Here is a 17,815-nt window from a genome sequence, read left to right as displayed (position 1 = left end):
TTAAGGACGTCCATCGGTAGTTTTACTGTCGCAAATTTAGTTTACCTGGCGACGCGGAGCGGAGACAGGTAAACGGGTATTTGCGACAGTAAAACTACCGATGGACGTCCGCAAAGCTTCAAATACAATACAGTTATCTCTATTCTAATGCAAAACAAGTTTATAATTAAATTTCAATCATTATTTCAGTGTAAAATGTTCATTAAAGAAAATTCCGCGAAAAGATGTTATGTTCTTTGGTCCCTACACTAGGTGACGTCATAGGTATGCTTCCGGCGTCAAACATAAACACCGGCCGTTTTCTGGCTTCTGTGCCGCTTCAGAATGTAATAAAATTTGATAAAAGAAGATTTTTAGGCGCAACAAGTGAGTTTTTTTGTTTTTTATTGTAGAAATAACATGTCAATACATTCCGAAATTCAAAATGTCGGCTTCCTTAGTTACAGACAAGGAGATAGAGAATTTTACGCTTGCTGTTATCCAATCAGAACAATTGTTACAAAATAATTGCATTAGAATTTTGCATTTAGGTCCTCCGTAACCCTTCTAATGGCCATTACGGGACATACCGTGCTGATTATAGCCATTTTATTCCTCTATCTATAGCTATAGGCTATACAACTCTTGGTTCCTCTTTTGGTACGCCTTTGAATGACGTATACGGTACCAATACACAGTAAGGAGTTTAGTTTCGTATTTTGGCCCCGGATACTTAAAGCGATTAATTTTTACATGTTTTATTGTCTATTTTCTGTTCATCTCTTCGTATTTGCATAGCTTGACTGGTCATAGGTCATGAAATTAATGTAAATAAATGCCTACAAACGCTTTTTCTACACAAAGTTTTTGACACAATTTTACCAAAAAATGAGATGAGAGACATGTGATTTTTATTTGATTTCTTGATAGGTATAGGTAAACAGTTTCAAAAAAGGTATTACTTCAAGCGATTGAAATTCTACTTTGGGAAAATATGTGACATCTTTTCTCCATTTTTGCAATATTGCATAACAAATAAATGCAGAGTGTGGCTATGGATACACATAAAGAAATAACATTTTACCATTTTAACAAGTGTGGACACAGATCAGTGTGGATATTATATTTGGATGTTTGACAGTGTTTCCTGACATAGAGATTAAAGAGTTCTCTGTTTTTTTCCAAAAAGGTTTCTATGTTGAACTGTGGTGCACAATGACAGCCAAACGTGTACCAAACACTAATAAATGGCATAAATGTTCAAGACTGTCGAGGTATTCGAAGGAGGCACAAATTTAATTCAGTGCCAACCGTTTATAGATTTAATTTAGATAAAAACTTCTATTAATATAATGTCCGTTCGTTCGTTCATTTGTACTTCCGTCCATCTGTTCCACTTAAGGTTAAAGTTGTTGGTTAAAGTTTTTGGTTGAAGTAGTTTTTGATGAAGTTGAATTCAAATCACTTGGCCACTTAACAAAGACTTTAAGCTCAAATATGTTTTCAATAGTTATGCAAACAAAAGTTTACGACATCTAATGTTGAGTAAACAGACATCAGACAGATATGCCTTTTTGGATATGTGTCCATGGGACACAGATGATACATTTAACTATGCTTGCATATATAAGATAAAAGCGGAACATAACTCAGGAACGGTAAAGTTACACTACCCAATTTTGTGCTTAATATGTGTTTTGTGGTAATAAGCATTGTTTAAAAGATTCATAACATTTGTTTGAGGCAAGCGAAAGTTAGAGAAAGGAGAAAATCTAGCAACTTTTCCATTTATAAAAGGGCATAACACTACAACAGTAAAGGTCAGGCCAACAAAATGTTTTAATATTTAATTTTAGAATCAAAAAGGAATAACTGCTAAAGGAAATCTTAATTATGAAAGACATTAATTGTCTTCCGCAGCCAAGCCGTATGATGACCATAATTTAATAATTAACAATATTACAGCTAACAGTTATATAGACTATTGATCATCAATTAAAAAATAATTAAAAAGAAAGGAATATGTACCGTATGTAAACACTCATTGTTCGGCAATTACCCTGTCTCATTGGTACATGCATTTCGTATAGCTTTACACAGTTTGACCTCTAACACTTTTGATCAGTCAGATTGTCAAATAATATGCAGAAGAGTCGAATCGATGATCAGAAAAATAACAAATATCATACATAATAAATCAAATAATACTTTTCAAGGGAGTGGAGAGAAACCCTATTTTTTAAACCATGTTTTTTAACATAAATTCCCTGAGTGATGGAGATTTAATGATTAATTATAAATAACCTGACGGAGAGCTTAGTCGATTCTTAAATTGAGGGGTGTAACTGCGATGGAAAAATTTGAGTCGTCTGCATTGGTCAAATGTTCAACCTGGTTGGAAAATTTCGAAAATGTGTCAGGCCTATTTGGTCAAATGAATATTTCTTTTGTTTATATAAATAAATATTATATATGTCGATTTCTCATATAATGAGTCATTTGATGGTTTCAGTCATCTAAGACTTTCTGTAGTTTTAAATTGCTCATAGGTTTAAGAATTATATGGGTGCTTTGAAATTCTAACAGTAAATGAAAAATTCTAAATTCATAAAAATTTTAAACATAATTCTAGACAATTTAATTATTTATAAAATGGATAAAAGAGTCTGATATCTTGACGTTGTAGTGTGTCTTTTTTGTTGTAATGTTACAATACTATTTCAGGATAGGGTAAAATTTTAAACCTGCTGCATTTATTTGCACCTGTTCTAATACAGGAACCTGTTGTTCAGTGGTTGTTGCTTGTTGATGTGGTTCATAAGTGTTTCTTTTTTCTTATATTAGACTTTTGGTTTTCCAATTTGGATTGTTTTACACTAGTCTTTTTTAGCCCATTATAGCTTGCTGTTTGGTGTGAGCCAAAGCTTTGTTTTGAAGGCTCTGTGTTGACCTATAATTGTTTACTTTTTATTCATTGTGACCTGGATGGATTGGAGAGTAGTCTCATAGCAGGTATTTAGAGTCCAAACAACAAACTGACGTATTGATACTCGACTTCAGTAAAGCCTTTGACACCGTACCCCACATCAGACTCCTCCATAAACTAGACCACTATGGAGTCAGAGGAGACATCCACGGGTGGCTGAAGTCTTGGTTAACAACTAGACAGCAGAAAGTACTAGTAGACGGCGATGAATCATCATCTGTAAATGTAAAATCTGGTGTACCACAGGGCACAGTGCTTGGGCCGTTAACGTTCCTCTTGTATATCAACGACATAGGTATTGACATTAAATCATCAATTAGATTATTTGCAGATGATAGCCTAATCTGGACTACGTAGCTGTTCAATCAATGAGCTATTGTCTTCAACTCCAGCAGGACCTGACCACTGTAGTTAACTGGACTAAAAAATGGCAAATGATTTTTAATCCAACGAAATGTTTTGTATTACGTATAACAACAGGACGACAACCAATAATCTACCCATATGAAATGGAGGGACACATCCTTGGAACAGTCAACCACAATCCGTACGTAGTGGAGCTATCTAGCACTTTATCATGGAATGACCTCATCGGAAATATCACTACAAAGGCAAATAAAACTTTAGGCTTTATACAGCGGAATCTTAGTAAATGACCAATGAATATAAAGCGTCAGGCATACATAACACTTGTACGACCAACACTAGAATATGCTAGCAGTGTCTGGGACCCGCATCTCCAAAAACACATAAAACAGCTAGAAATGGTCCAAAAGAGAGCAGCCAGAATCATCAGGCATGAGTATTCTCGAGACCCGGGCATAGTAACATCTTTATTAGAGGACCTTAAACTACCACAATTACAGGAGAGACGAAAAACATCACGTTTACTCCTGTTTCACAAAGTAATCCACCAACTTATTGCTATTCCGATTCCAGAATACCATCTTCGCTAGCCAAGGGTACGAGAGAGCGGGAGTGGATCGTAACCCTTGGCTAGCGAAGATGCCAGAATACTTGATGACACCAGCAAGAATGACACGTCAGTTCCATCAACGACGATTTGTCAGATTAGGATCAAGTTCTGAACAAAGAAAACATAGCTTCTTCGTAAGAACCATCACAAACTGGAATGAACTACCACCTAGCTTATTGGACATTGATGACTATGAGGCATTCAAAACCAACCTCATAGCACACAGATATCCGTTAATCAGCACACACGTTTTTATCTGCACTGGCACCTGTACATATGATTTTAAAAGAACACATTTTGGATAACACAACTTTAATTTTAATACATTCGTGTGATGAGTCAACCGACTCTTTACGGATTACCCATGTAGATGTAGATGTAGATGTAGATAGCCACTTATACCACAACTTCTTATATCTATGTATTATGTTTTGTAAATCTGTATGCAAAATCAATACATGTAGCATTTATTTTTATTAACATGGTACTAGTAACTTGAAAACAAACTTCAATAACATTTTATGTTCAAGATGTTTAGTCATTTCTTTCATATGACCATCAGTTATAATATCACATGACCATCAGTTACAATATCACATGACCATCAGTTACAATATCACATGACACCTGATAAACAAACTCAATTTTTTTGTGGTGTAGTGTCTTTGACCGTTTATGTGTCACACACTTCTTTTTGCCAAAGTCAATGATACACTAAAAATGATCTTGCCATTTTTCATCTCTATAAAGTCGACAATTCCTTCACAAACTTCTAATATAACTGGTAACTTAAGGGTATACGATACAGTTTTGAACCTGTATTTACAAGTTGATGAAAATTTGCATATAGGCTATTTTTTACCTCCTTAAATCAAATATGTAATAAAAAATATACCTTCATGTGCTACTTTTTGAGTAAAATGAGTTCGAAATTTTGTATATTTGCTCAAAATTCAGATTTGTGTCCGTATTTTCTTTTTCGAAAGAAAGACATAACTTTTTTGTTTTAAAAGATAAACACAAAATGGTTTTTGTTAAATAATCGGTAATTTCTGTATTTTATAAGTATCATTAAAAATTATGCAATTTTTATTCCGAAATAACTCTACATTTATCAAATGTTCATGGATAGAGGAAAAAACGTCATTTTTTGCTGCATGTTTATCAAAATTAAAAAAATTGCGCTATTTACAGTTTTTTAAAATTTGGGTCACATAATCTCCTTGCAAAATGAAACAAATTGCTGTTTTAAAAAACAGGGGTCCATGAACTCGTTTTCAAATTAAATCAGTTTGAATGATAAAAATCAGTCGAAAAATGCATCTTTTCCCGATATGTCACAGTTTGACGTCGCGAAAATAACATTCTACGTTAGCAACGTCATTACCTTCTCTGTAACTGTATCGTATGCCCTTAAGAGCAGTTTTGGACTGTGTTTCTCATTATTTTGATAACTAAATTGTCTCTGTAGGAGTTTTACAAAGAATATAATTGTTATCACCTTCTATAACTTTTTATGTTTTTTTTTTCTAATGAATAGTCTAAGCACTGCTCCTTGTTCAACATCCTAGGACAAAGTTCTTTTTTTTTTACCATGCTGACTTGGTTATCTGAGATTCACTGTTGGATTTCTAAACCCCTTTTGGGTCACAAGCTTCAAGGATTTGGCACTATGGTCTTTTTTCTCATCACAGTAGCAATTATTCTTATTTCTGTTTTTTGAAATAGGATAAATAAAGATAAAACATTTGTCAACGAAGTGACATTTCCTCTAATTTCAGTAGTACTATCAAGTACCAAAATTGGCCAACTTCAATGACAACCCCATGTACATGAAGAATCTACTTAATGTTGTTAAGTCTTATCATTGCTTCCATTAATACGTCTCTGTCAGCCTTTTTCAGGAAATCTTTAGGTTTGGAATAATATATCGTTGCTCTTGAATCAATTGGATCCTCAGAATAAACTTGTGATAGGTGTTTAGGATCGATTTCCAATACTGTAAATATCACCTGAAATAGAAATATGTATAACCTTGATTCATTTTATGTGTTTTAACACCACTTATAACACTCATGCTTTATCATGTTTATCATGGCAACTACCTTTTACTGATGGAAGAAGCTGGAGTGTGTGAAGAAAAATACCACTGTGAAGAAAACATTTATATAAACAAATCACATAAATGAAAATACAAGTACTTTATGTCATGATGAGAAATCAAAACTAACATAGTACAGATAACAATGTGTGTGTTTACTTCATATTGTTCAATATAGTTGTATCAGTACTATTAAATGAGAAGACCTCATTTTGTGTGTTGCTTCTCTTCCTTCTGCAATAAATCAATCATCATGCCTCTGTGTCCTAGTCTATGACTATACTCCTACATGTGTAATATATAAAGACTCTTCATATAAAAATTGAAAACAACACATTTAATAATAATTTCAATGCGTCCGAAGCGCTTTTCTGGATTTACCTTCATCAGGAACGCTCAAAGCCAAACAATTGAAATCCGAGGATGTAGAAGTACCGAAACAGTTGGAAAGCTATACAATATAGCAGTAATGGACGGGGAGAAGAAACTTGGAATTGATAGTAAATAGCAAATACACTTTATTTATGATATAGGTATGTTCATAGTATACAGAAATGTGAAAATCATGGAATTTAACAGGAAAAAAATAAAAAAAATAACGGTCCTTGAAAAAAAAGGGAGAGGGCTTAAAATAATTGTCCTGTCTCCAAGTACCTATGAATTTTTATACCTTTTTTGAAATTTTCCAGACATAAAATCTAATTCATCCTACAACAGTTAACATACTATTAACCAAGCTCTAAATGCCCATAATTATGCGGGTGTGTTCTAGTATTGTATACAACAACATAATCCAATATAATTCATTAAGACAACCAATGATTTCAAGCAGTTTTTGAATATAAATTTTTTACTGATAACTTTTAATTTTTTTTTATTTTCCTGACTTTAAAATTGGGTTTATTACTTAGTTTTGATAGACTTATTATTTTTTTAAATTGTAATAAGTGGTTTATCACAATTCTGTTATGCATGTTTCAGTTAACGTTATTGTCAGTAAATAAAAAATCAGTTAAATTTCAATAATTTTTCAACTACACATGCATAATTATGCATGCATTGTGTTTGTCTGAAACCAGGACAATACAAATCCTTTATATTATTCTGTCTTTTACAAGTAGGTAGTGGAGTTGAGTTATTTCAATTTTTTCTCTTTTTATTATAATTATTTGTTTTTATATACCTCTGTTCCCATGACTATTATTCCAGGAAGTAAACGTCTTCCTCGTGTAAGTTTGTTGTTATAGTTCTGCAGATGTAACAGTAGTTTACCTCCGTGCTGTCCCAGAGTTTTATGGTCTATGTCATCACATATGCTGTTCTGAGTAACCAATTCCTCATGTAGCCTCCTAGATGGAAATATTTTCCCCTTTACAAAAAAAACGGATATAAGAAAATTTTGAGATGGCATCAGTGTTCTCCCTAGGGCCTTTTAGCATCATGGTAATGTGATGCTACATGTATAATCTTAAATGAGATGCTATCTGATGTGGTTTTCCAGGGGTTTATCTGGGTATTTTGGGAAAAAGGACCCTGGCCAGTTTTGGGAATTTTTTAACGCGGTTTTCAATGAGATTGGGAAAAACAACCAATATACCAGATGTTAGTTTTAGTGTGTTTAATTCATTAAACATTTTTTTGTTGGTGAAAATAAAGTAAGGACTACACCTTCTTTGTTTTTAAATATAACAACATGACATTTGAGTATCAAAATAATGAGTTCTAACTTCTTGAGGATTGTTACATTTTTTTGATTTTGACATGAAAATTTGTGAACTGAAATATTTTGAGTTCTGTATAAAATATATCCTGTTTCTATTTTCTTTTTTTATATATCTTTTAGTTTTCAATTTTAGTGTTGCTAAGTCAGCTGTCACATGTTTGGTTCTTTAAATTTTTTATTTACTGTTTTTGATTGACAAACCCGGAATTATATACTTGTCCGTTTCCGGATTTGATCTGGTTTTAGTATTTTTCCACACTTCCTGTTTATTTATGGCAGCCATTGTTTGTCAATGTTGTTTGTCTAGAAATGTTCAATATGTTTCAACTTGGATTTACACATTACTTGTTGGCGATTTTTGACATAAAGATAGCGGTTGAATAAAATAAACATCTCTGTCATTAATAATAAAGATGGAAATGAATTTTGTGATCATTTGGGAATTTTGCTCCCAAAATTGGGAAAAATGTAGAGTTTTTGCCGTTGGGAATGGGTCCGAAAACCGGACCCTGTGGAATGCTAGAAAAATCCATGTTTTCTTATAGACCATAATATGGATGTGATGCTATAATTTTTAGAAACAAGATGGTATTTGAATTTCCCATGTTTACCTGGATGCTAAATGAAATATCTGGGGAGAACATTGGGCATGTATGGATATAACATATATACTTGTTAAAAATACATGGTGAGGCAATTTGTTTGCATCTATAAATTTTAATGGCTACCGGTATGCCTTCTGACTTGATATGACAGTCTCTGACTACTACCAGGGCTAATAAATATGGGAAATGCCATGTAAAATTAATCATTAAATATTTATTTTAAAATACATTTATATCCTTCTAGGTACAAACTATTCATGTTCAAAAAAGATGTAAAGAAATTGAAATAACTTAAATATACTTATTTATTTGTGACAAGCTTCAATTCAAAGGGTAAAATAGATTTGGATTTTAGAGTAAATAATATATACAATGTACCTCTACAACTGAAACAACAGCCACTGAATCTGCTTCTGGATAGTCTTTACGGAAACTGTCAAGAGATTCTACTGGAACTATTAAGATGTCAGTTGTTGATGTAACATCTGTATTACGTACTTCCATTTTATTCTTCCACAATGATCCTGGTCTAAAAGAAAATTGAACTTGACTGTTAATTAATTCCTTGATTTTAATCTTCAAATATGAAGTTACTGTTTAGAGCTATGACATGCTTTAACAATCTAGATGGATCAGTGTAAAGTGATACAAATTCAATCTAAAATTCTTCCAAAAAGCTTTTTCTGCTGTATCTCTTAGCTTATTAACTTACATAACTTAAATAAAGTAACATCTTCCAAATTGAAATTAGCTGAAAGTCAAGTGTTTCAAGTGCTACAGCTTCAAAATATGACAAAAAATCTATCTTTTTCTTTATGTTCTTCTTAGTCCTTGCTATGCCTGATGGCACATAGGAAAGGATAAGTAGTAAATGTATATACATGTACCTCTATAAGGTCATTTATATTTTCTTAACTCACATTGTCATTTTGGTCTCTGGTGAAAACTTGTCTTATTACACTTAATCAATTGTGTAACCTTTGTAGGCCTTTTATTAAAGTGTAGCAGAAACACTGCAGAAAAATGCAATTTTCAAACATCTATCTATGGGCCAGCTGATTAGATTTCAGATACCCACAAGAAATTATTGTGACAGTTATATAATTAGCTTAAAATTCTATGCCCCAATGAATATGAGACTTACATAGTTTCAACACCACACATTCTGGCAAAAATGTTAAAGACTGTAACATATAAATCCTCTGTTGCAGGACACATCCTTTTTACAGACTTGTATCTTCCCAGTTCATATCTCAAAACCTGGGCAATAACTTTAACAAATTCTTCAGGGACACTCGCCATCCTTTTTCTGCAAAAAATAGAGTACAGAAAGTTATTTTACTGTAATATACAACTATAAATTGGGTCATTCTATTGCACTTTAGAAAAATTCGCTACCAATAGGACTGATGATGGCAATTTGTTTGCATCTATAAATTTTAATGGCTACCGGTATGCCTTCTGACTTGATATGACAGTCTCTGACTACTACCAGGGCTAATAAATATGGGAAATGCCATGTAAAATTAATCATTAAATATTTATTTTAAAATACATTTATATCCTTCTAGGTACAAACTATTCATGTTCAAAAAAGATGTAAAGAAATTGAAATAACTTAAATATACTTATTTATTTGTGACAAGCTTCAATTCAAAGGGTAAAATAGATTTGGATTTTAGAGTAAATAATATATACAATGTACCTCTACAACTGAAACAACAGCCACTGAATCTGCTTCTGGATAGTCTTTACGGAAACTGTCAAGAGATTCTACTGGAACTATTAAGATGTCAGTTGTTGATGTAACATCTGTATTACGTACTTCCATTTTATTCTTCCACAATGATCCTGGTCTAAAAGAAAATTGAACTTGACTGTTAATTAATTCCTTGATTTTAATCTTCAAATATGAAGTTACTGTTTAGAGCTATGACATGCTTTAACAATCTAGATGGATCAGTGTAAAGTGATACAAATTCAATCTAAAATTCTTCCAAAAAGCTTTTTCTGCTGTATCTCTTAGCTTATTAACTTACATAACTTAAATAAAGTAACATCTTCCAAATTGAAATTAGCTGAAAGTCAAGTGTTTCAAGTGCTACAGCTTCAAAATATGACAAAAAATCTATCTTTTTCTTTATGTTCTTCTTAGTCCTTGCTATGCCTGATGGCACATAGGAAAGGATAAGTAGTAAATGTATATACATGTACCTCTATAAGGTCATTTATATTTTCTTAACTCACATTGTCATTTTGGTCTCTGGTGAAAACTTGTCTTATTACACTTAATCAATTGTGTAACCTTTGTAGGCCTTTTATTAAAGTGTAGCAGAAACACTGCAGAAAAATGCAATTTTCAAACATCTATCTATGGGCCAGCTGATTAGATTTCAGATACCCACAAGAAATTATTGTGACAGTTATATAATTAGCTTAAAATTCTATGCCCCAATGAATATGAGACTTACATAGTTTCAACACCACACATTCTGGCAAAAATGTTAAAGACTGTAACATATAAATCCTCTGTTGCAGGACACATCCTTTTTACAGACTTGTATCTTCCCAGTTCATATCTCAAAACCTGGGCAATAACTTTAACAAATTCTTCAGGGACACTCGCCATCCTTTTTCTGCAAAAAATAGAGTACAGAAAGTTATTTTACTGTAATATACAACTATAAATTGGGTCATTCTATTGCACTTTAGAAAAATTCGCTACCAATAGGACTGATGATGGTAATCAGATACAGAGAGTCAGTCAGATACCTTACGATTAAAAAAAAATCTACATGTCAACATACATTTTTGTAAATTACTACGTTTGTATTTTAAGTATGCATTACTTAATTCTTGATGTGTTCTACCCTCTCAGTCCCTCTGCTTGCCAAACTTTATCCATTTCCTTTTTTTCCCCTTATTTTTTTTTTTTGCCAGAAATTCAACAAAGCAATTGCCTCGTCTGCCTCATCGGTGCTAACATAATAAACATGAAAGGAGGTGAACATTCAACAAGGTTTGGGCGTACATTATTTTTGGTACATTTGTAAAAGGAACCAAATTCAACACTGAAAAAGTATTATTCATACATCCAATAGCAGGATCTAAATAAAAGTTCAGACCTTGATGAATAATGTTGACGTATTTTAAAAAGTTCTCCTTCCAACTTTGGTAGAACTTCATCTGTCAGTACAAACTGTTCCGGTGTTTGTTCATTTTCGGAACTCTCTTGCAGGGAAATATCAAAACAAAGTGTTTCTTTTAAATCACCAATATAGTCTATCTGTTCGCCACCTAGTGACCCAAAGCAACCCGTTCTAGAATTAATCATATCTAATATATCTAATGGCGAGGCATGATATTGGCTGTTGTAGTAAATTCCTAATTTTTCCAAACAGAGCATGTCCCATTGGCTAGTTAATTTAGGCAATGAGTCTCTGTCGCCTACGTAAAAGTCATTAGAACCGCTGCTGGATACAGAATTCGAACGAGAACGTGAAAAACTTGATGCCATTCTTCAAATTCCTGCAACAACAAAAATTTGCCGCAATATTTTCAGCAGGGAATAAAAGTTAGGGGAAAAGAAATCAATTTGATAATGCTTGTTATTTTCTGTTGTAATTTTCATGCCTCCAAGTAAGGAGAACCACTGACTATAAAACAATGTAATGAATCCTCTATACTAATTACACTATAATGGATAAAATAAAATAAAAATAAAATAAGCTTTATTTAGAGTCGGCAAGGTATACAAACAGAGATAAACATAAGCTCCAATGAGCTTTTAACCGACACATGAGACATTTATAACAATACAACACATCATAATACACATACAATAAATACCACAGCACAAAAATGAAGCACATGAAATGAAACATCAGCAAATCGTCCATAAAAATAACACAAAATAAGTTTTATAATATCCAAACGTCTAACTTAAGGGCATCCGATACAGTTTCTCGATAAAATGTCATTTTCTTAATTTTTAAATATGTTGTAGGCCTTGGCGAGTTATAAAATAAAACACAAAATAAAACATGGGTCACCGTGCTCGTTTTCGAGAAAATTGAGGCTAAAAATTGGGGATTTGTGCAATTTTGCAAAAAAGTTAAACAACGTTATAAAATTTTTGGAGCAAATATTCTTTGTCGTAAATGATTAAGATCGGGTTCAATTTGAAGCTGTGATAAGTGACAATAAGGAAAAAAATAAATCCCTACACGAATGACTATACAATTTTTCAAGCTTTGCTTGACATTGCGAACCAAATGCTCAAAGTGGGATTTTTTTAATCCAAAAAATATAGAAATAAAGTGTTTCTGAAAATGTCATTTTTATCATTTTTCTGCATGAACTGCATTTTGTCATGCTTTCTCCAAATCAGAAATAAAAAATATATGTCACCGTGCTGGATTCTATGATAAACGCGATTTATCCTAAAAATTGCGTCCCCCCTTTGTAACCTCAACGTTAGCGCTAAAGTGCACGACGTCGCTGGCAGACTTTTTCGACGTAATCGTTGCAAATTACCGGTGACATTTTTCAGATGTATAAATATTGCTTGTAAAGAGCTAACTAAAAATTGGTAATATTGTTTTCGGGAATAAAATCATGTGAATCATAAATACATCTCTTTGTTTGTGGTCTAAGTGAGAAACATCGCAAGAAAAGTGATTACAGACTGTTGATAATTTTTACGGCTTTTTAAATCAAAGACTCGGCAATTTAAAACTTGACATACAGGTTACATGTACTGTACACACTCGTGCATTAATTTATGTATTAATTTATAGCACATGTTGACCTCTAGATGTTGTTTTTTTGTTTTTGTTTTGTTTTGTTTGGTTGGCTGCTATTTCATTTCAATACTCCTTTAAATCCTGAACATGCATGAAATATTTGCCACTGGACGTTAAGCAAACAACATTCAATCAATTTATTGGACATAGTCTTGGTATAAAGCTGGAATTTAAGATAGCGCCTTCCTCATATTAAAATGATAATTGACATGCATTAACTATACGATATTTAAATTTGTTGAAGATCTCACAGAAACAGTAATGTGTTTTATTTCTTATGATTTTATTAGACTGTTATCCTTTTAGAATCAAATGCACTAATATAATGGTGTAGAAGTTAGCATGCGGGAGAAACAGAAATTGGATCATCGGGAAATCCACATTACGTTTCTTATTACGGAAAATTACACGCATTACGTCCCGCAAAAAGTGACGTTTTGCGGGAATTCAAACGCTTAACGTCGCGCCAAGAGTTAACTCCCTTGAAACTGTATCGGATGCCCTTAATGGGCTTTTAAGAAGTTATTCATGGTTATTCAAGTTCTGGAAAGCCGACTAAGCAGGAGGAGATTGGTTGAATGTATCGTGCCATTTTGATTAACTAATTGAATAATTCAGTAAATAATTGTTTGATTTTTTGAATGATTGATTGATAAATTGTTTTTATCAGATGATTTAACGCCAATTTTCAAATTACCGGGTGGGGGTAGGTTGGAGGTACAGGTACAAATTTAATGCGTTCAAAAATTATAATGCAATAACCTCTGTATATACAATCTGAATTCACTAAAAAAAGAATGTTATATGAGCTGTCGGATTTTTCGCATATGTCAAATGTGTAAAACTGTATATCTATATATCCTGAGTATTCAAATGACCATGAATTTGACGCATTGATAGGTCTGGGTAAACAAGTCTTACCCTTTTCATTCATTAGGATATATAAGAAGACATACATCAATCTTGATTCAATGTATTATATAACTCACGTTCAAAGATTTCTGATAGAATGACAGTGATGTGAGATTCAAAGGGATCATTCTATCAGAAATCCTTGAACGTGAGTTATAATACATTGAATCAAGATCGCTAGATGTATATAGTGTTATGAGAAAATTATTATCTAATTTGCGGCAGGTTTCATCTGACCTTTGCCTGTTTAATTTTGTTTGTCTGTTTATTAAGCACAAATAAATTGTTGGAACTAAACTGTCTTTGTTTTCAGCACGGGCTCTTCCGATCTATACTGATAACATTCACAGTTAAAAACCAACAAACAAGCAGCTTGGAACCACATAAACAGACTTTACCAGACAATGAAGATGAAATTTTTTCACTCGATTATACTTAATTATAACACTCTTATACTACATAGGTAAATCCACCACCAGTGTAAAATCATGGGACCATCAACATTTAATAACCAGCCTATTAAACAACAAATGGACATCAGCTGGGCGTAGACCCATAACATTACCAACCAAACCAAATAAAGATCACTCAATGTTAATATTGATCCTCCTACTTGCAGGAGATATAGAACTTAATCCAGGACCAAGAACAAAACAACAAAGCGTATATCCATGTGGATTATGTGAACATCCAGTTACATGGAACTGTGAAGGAGTATGCTGTGATGACTGCAGCATCTGGCATCACAAATGATGCATAGAACTATGTTCCACAGATTATGATTTATTACAAAGATCAAATGTACAGTGGTTGTGCTGCAAATGCGAGACCATCAATGTATCAACCTTCACTTTTCACAGCTACGAGCTCAACACTTCAAACTATTATGAACCTCTTATACACAACAGTACTTTTGAATCCATCACATCAAATGCATTCAGTCCACTCAAAACCAGCAGCCCAAAAGGAAATAACTCCACAAACATCTCACCACCAAAAAGCAGTAAAAGCAAAAACAGAACCACCAGCAGTAATGTGTTCAACATTCCAACAAAGCGTAACCTAAGAATACTAACACTAAACTGCAGAAGCATCAAAGACAAGACTTCTGAATTTGCAGCAGCTGTAAACTACATCAAACCGGACATCATCTGCGGCACAGAATCTTGGCTTAAAGGAGTTAAACCAGGAAATAACCCGACCCAAGACGCAATAAAATCAAGCGAGGTATTCCCTGAAAACTACGTAGCATACCGAAACGACAGGGGTACACTAGGGGGAGGAGTATTTGTCCTTGTACAAAACGACATCGTAGCGGTAGAAAAACCAGAACTAGTAACAAAGTGCGAGATTGAGTGGGTCAAAATACAACTGAAAGACCAAAAAGAATTAACAATAGGCTCATTCTATATGCCACATAGAAACATGCAGGATATAAAAGAACTTGATAAATCACTAGACCAGATCTCCAATAAAAACACTAATTTCATACTTACTGGAGACTTCAACTGTCCAGATATTGATTGGAACACAATGTCAATAAACCCAAACGCACAAGATAAAGAAATACAAAAAGCCCTTATGGAAGTCCTAATGTCACACTCGATCACTCAGATCCATGAAACACCAACTAGAGGTGAAAATCTACTGGACATAGTGTTAACCACCAACCCATCACTCATCAAAACATCAACAAATGCTCCAGGAATATCTGACCATGACATGATCATAACAGACTGTGATACAAAACCACACTACCAGAGTAAACGGCCACGTAAATGCTACATTTACTCGAAAGCAAAATGGGAAGATCTCCATGAAGAACTGGATATATTATCCAACAAAATCAGGGATATGAACCAAAACAACGCCACAGTACAAGAATTATGGGACACATTTAAATACGAACTCTACGTTAATTTGGACAAGAACATACCATCAAAACTCATCCGCTCTAAAACAAGCTTACCCTGGATAAATCACAAAATTAGGAAAATGTTCAAAAAGAAAACCAGGCTATACCAACAAGCAAAGAGAACAAAGAACTGGTCAAACTACAGGCACTTTCAAAAAGAATGCAAAAGACAAGTCAGAAAGGCTGAATGGGAATACATCAGAACTACTGATACAACAATTCAAATCAGTGTTCACAAGGGACAACGACAAAACACTGCCGAAAACAACAAAGCACATAAAGAACTCAATCCCATTCCTCGAAATAAAACATGAAGGAGTCGAAAAACTACGCAGGCAACTGAATCCATCAAAAGCTTCAGGACCAGACGGTATACCTAATAGAATCCTCAAAGAGTGCTCAAAACAACTTGCACCAGGACTCTCAATAATATACCAAAAGTCAATAAATACTGGAGAACTGCCAAGAGACTGGTTAAACGCTAACATCTCGAGCGTCTTTAAAAAAGGAGACAAACATGCACCAGAAAATTATAGACCGGTATCACTAACATCTGTGCCGTGTAAAATACTTGAACATATCATCTGTAAGCACATACTAAACCATTTAGACAAACACAGGGTACTAACATCACTCAACCATGGATTCAGATCCGGATACTCGTGTGAAACACAGCTACTAGTCACATTGCACAACTTCATGAAATCACACGATGCTGGTAACCAAATTGATGTTGCTATCCTGGATTTTTCAAAAGCATTTGACACAGTGCCACACAACAAACTCCTGCACAAACTAGATGAATATGGTGTGAGAGGACCACTAAATAAATGGCTAGAAATGTTTCTAACTCAGAGAAGGATGAAGGTTGTCATTGATGGAGAGGAATCTGAAGAAGCTACAGTGGACTCAGGAGTGCCACAAGGAACCGTACTCGGCCCCTTCTCTTCCTCTGTCATATCAATGATCTCCCGGACTCAGTAAAATCAACTGTTAGACTTTTTGCTGATGATTGTCTGCTGTACAGAAATATAAAAACACAACGGGACCACACACTGTTACAACAAGATCTGGTTAGCCTATAAAAATGGGCCAAAGACTGGGGTATGCGCTTCAATGCAAAGAAATGTTACATCCTGAGCATTAAGAACAAAAGCCAGAAGTTCTATACCCTTGATGGACACATACTCCAACAGGTCAAACACAATCCATACCTAGGACTACAGATATCGGACGATCTGAAATGGACCACCCACATTTCAAATGTAACTAAGAAAGCAAATTCTACACTAGGCTTTCTTAGACGAAATCTAAGATTCTGCCCAAAAGACTGCAAGAAAACAGCATACATTTCATTGGTGAGATCTACGATGGAATATGTGGCAATTGTATGGGACCCTTATACATCAAACAACATCAACCAATTAGAAAGAATCCAAAAAAGAGCAGCTCGATTCATCACAGGGGACTATAAATCAAGAGAAGAAGGATCGGTCACCAAAATGCTAACAGTACTGGAACTTGAAAACCTACAATCCAGAAGAACAAGCCAAAGACTGGTATTTTTGTACAAAGTGGTTGAGGGTTTGGTCCCAGCTATCAAACCTGACGAATTTTTGGTAAAAAGCAAAACCAAAAGAACAATCAAACCGACACGCTTTGTAGACTTTGAGAGCACAAACATAGTGAACAACTCAGTTAAAAACAACTCAAAGGCAATTGAAACTACAAACTGTAAAACTGAGCAATTTAAGAACTCATTCTTTGTCAAGACTGTGATTTACTGGAACCAACTGGAAGAAGAAATAGTGTG

General features: G+C 33.8%; 1 protein-coding gene and 1 long non-coding RNA gene across 2 annotated transcripts; both read right to left on the bottom strand.

Annotated features, from left to right (window-relative positions):
* Positions 1–4,402: 4,402 nt before the first annotated feature.
* LOC143079961 (uncharacterized) lies at positions 4,403–9,699 on the bottom strand. Its single transcript, XM_076255593.1, has 4 exons — positions 9,515–9,699; positions 8,749–8,899; positions 7,226–7,411; positions 4,403–5,953 (listed from the first exon to the last, which is right to left on the bottom strand). The coding sequence occupies exons 1-4, from the start codon at positions 9,670–9,672 to the stop codon at positions 5,783–5,785; spliced, it is 666 nt and encodes a 221-aa protein (XP_076111708.1). The 5' UTR covers positions 9,673–9,699; the 3' UTR covers positions 4,403–5,782.
* A 381-nt stretch (positions 9,700–10,080) lies between these two features.
* On the bottom strand, positions 10,081–11,963 carry LOC143079960 (uncharacterized). Its single transcript, XR_012979562.1, has 3 exons — positions 11,496–11,963; positions 10,842–11,006; positions 10,081–10,226 (listed from the first exon to the last, which is right to left on the bottom strand). It is a non-coding gene; the product is annotated as an uncharacterized LOC143079960 (long non-coding RNA).
* Between the last annotated feature and the right edge of the window lie 5,852 nt (positions 11,964–17,815).

This window comes from Mytilus galloprovincialis, chromosome 6 (assembly GCF_965363235.1).
Source record: "Mytilus galloprovincialis chromosome 6, xbMytGall1.hap1.1, whole genome shotgun sequence".
Lineage (NCBI taxonomy): Eukaryota > Metazoa > Mollusca > Bivalvia > Mytilida > Mytilidae > Mytilus > Mytilus galloprovincialis.
The sequence above is the reverse complement of the archived record's forward strand: the minus strand, read 5'-3'. Positions and strand labels throughout refer to the sequence as shown.

What these genes read in the sequence shown, in the direction of transcription:
- LOC143079961 (XM_076255593.1), bottom strand. Translation starts at nt 9,672, where the DNA reads ATGGCGAGTGTCCCTGAAGAATTTGTTAAAGTTATTGCCCAGGTTTTG. An exon ending in CTGTTGTTTCAGTTGTAGAG is followed by an intron (nt 7,412 to 8,748) that starts GTACATTGTATA and finishes TTTTTTGTAAAG; the next exon opens with GGGAAAATATTTCCATCTAG. An exon ending in TAATAGTCATGGGAACAGAG is followed by an intron (nt 5,954 to 7,225) that starts GTATATAAAAAC and finishes TTTCTATTTCAG; the next exon opens with GTGATATTTACAGTATTGGA.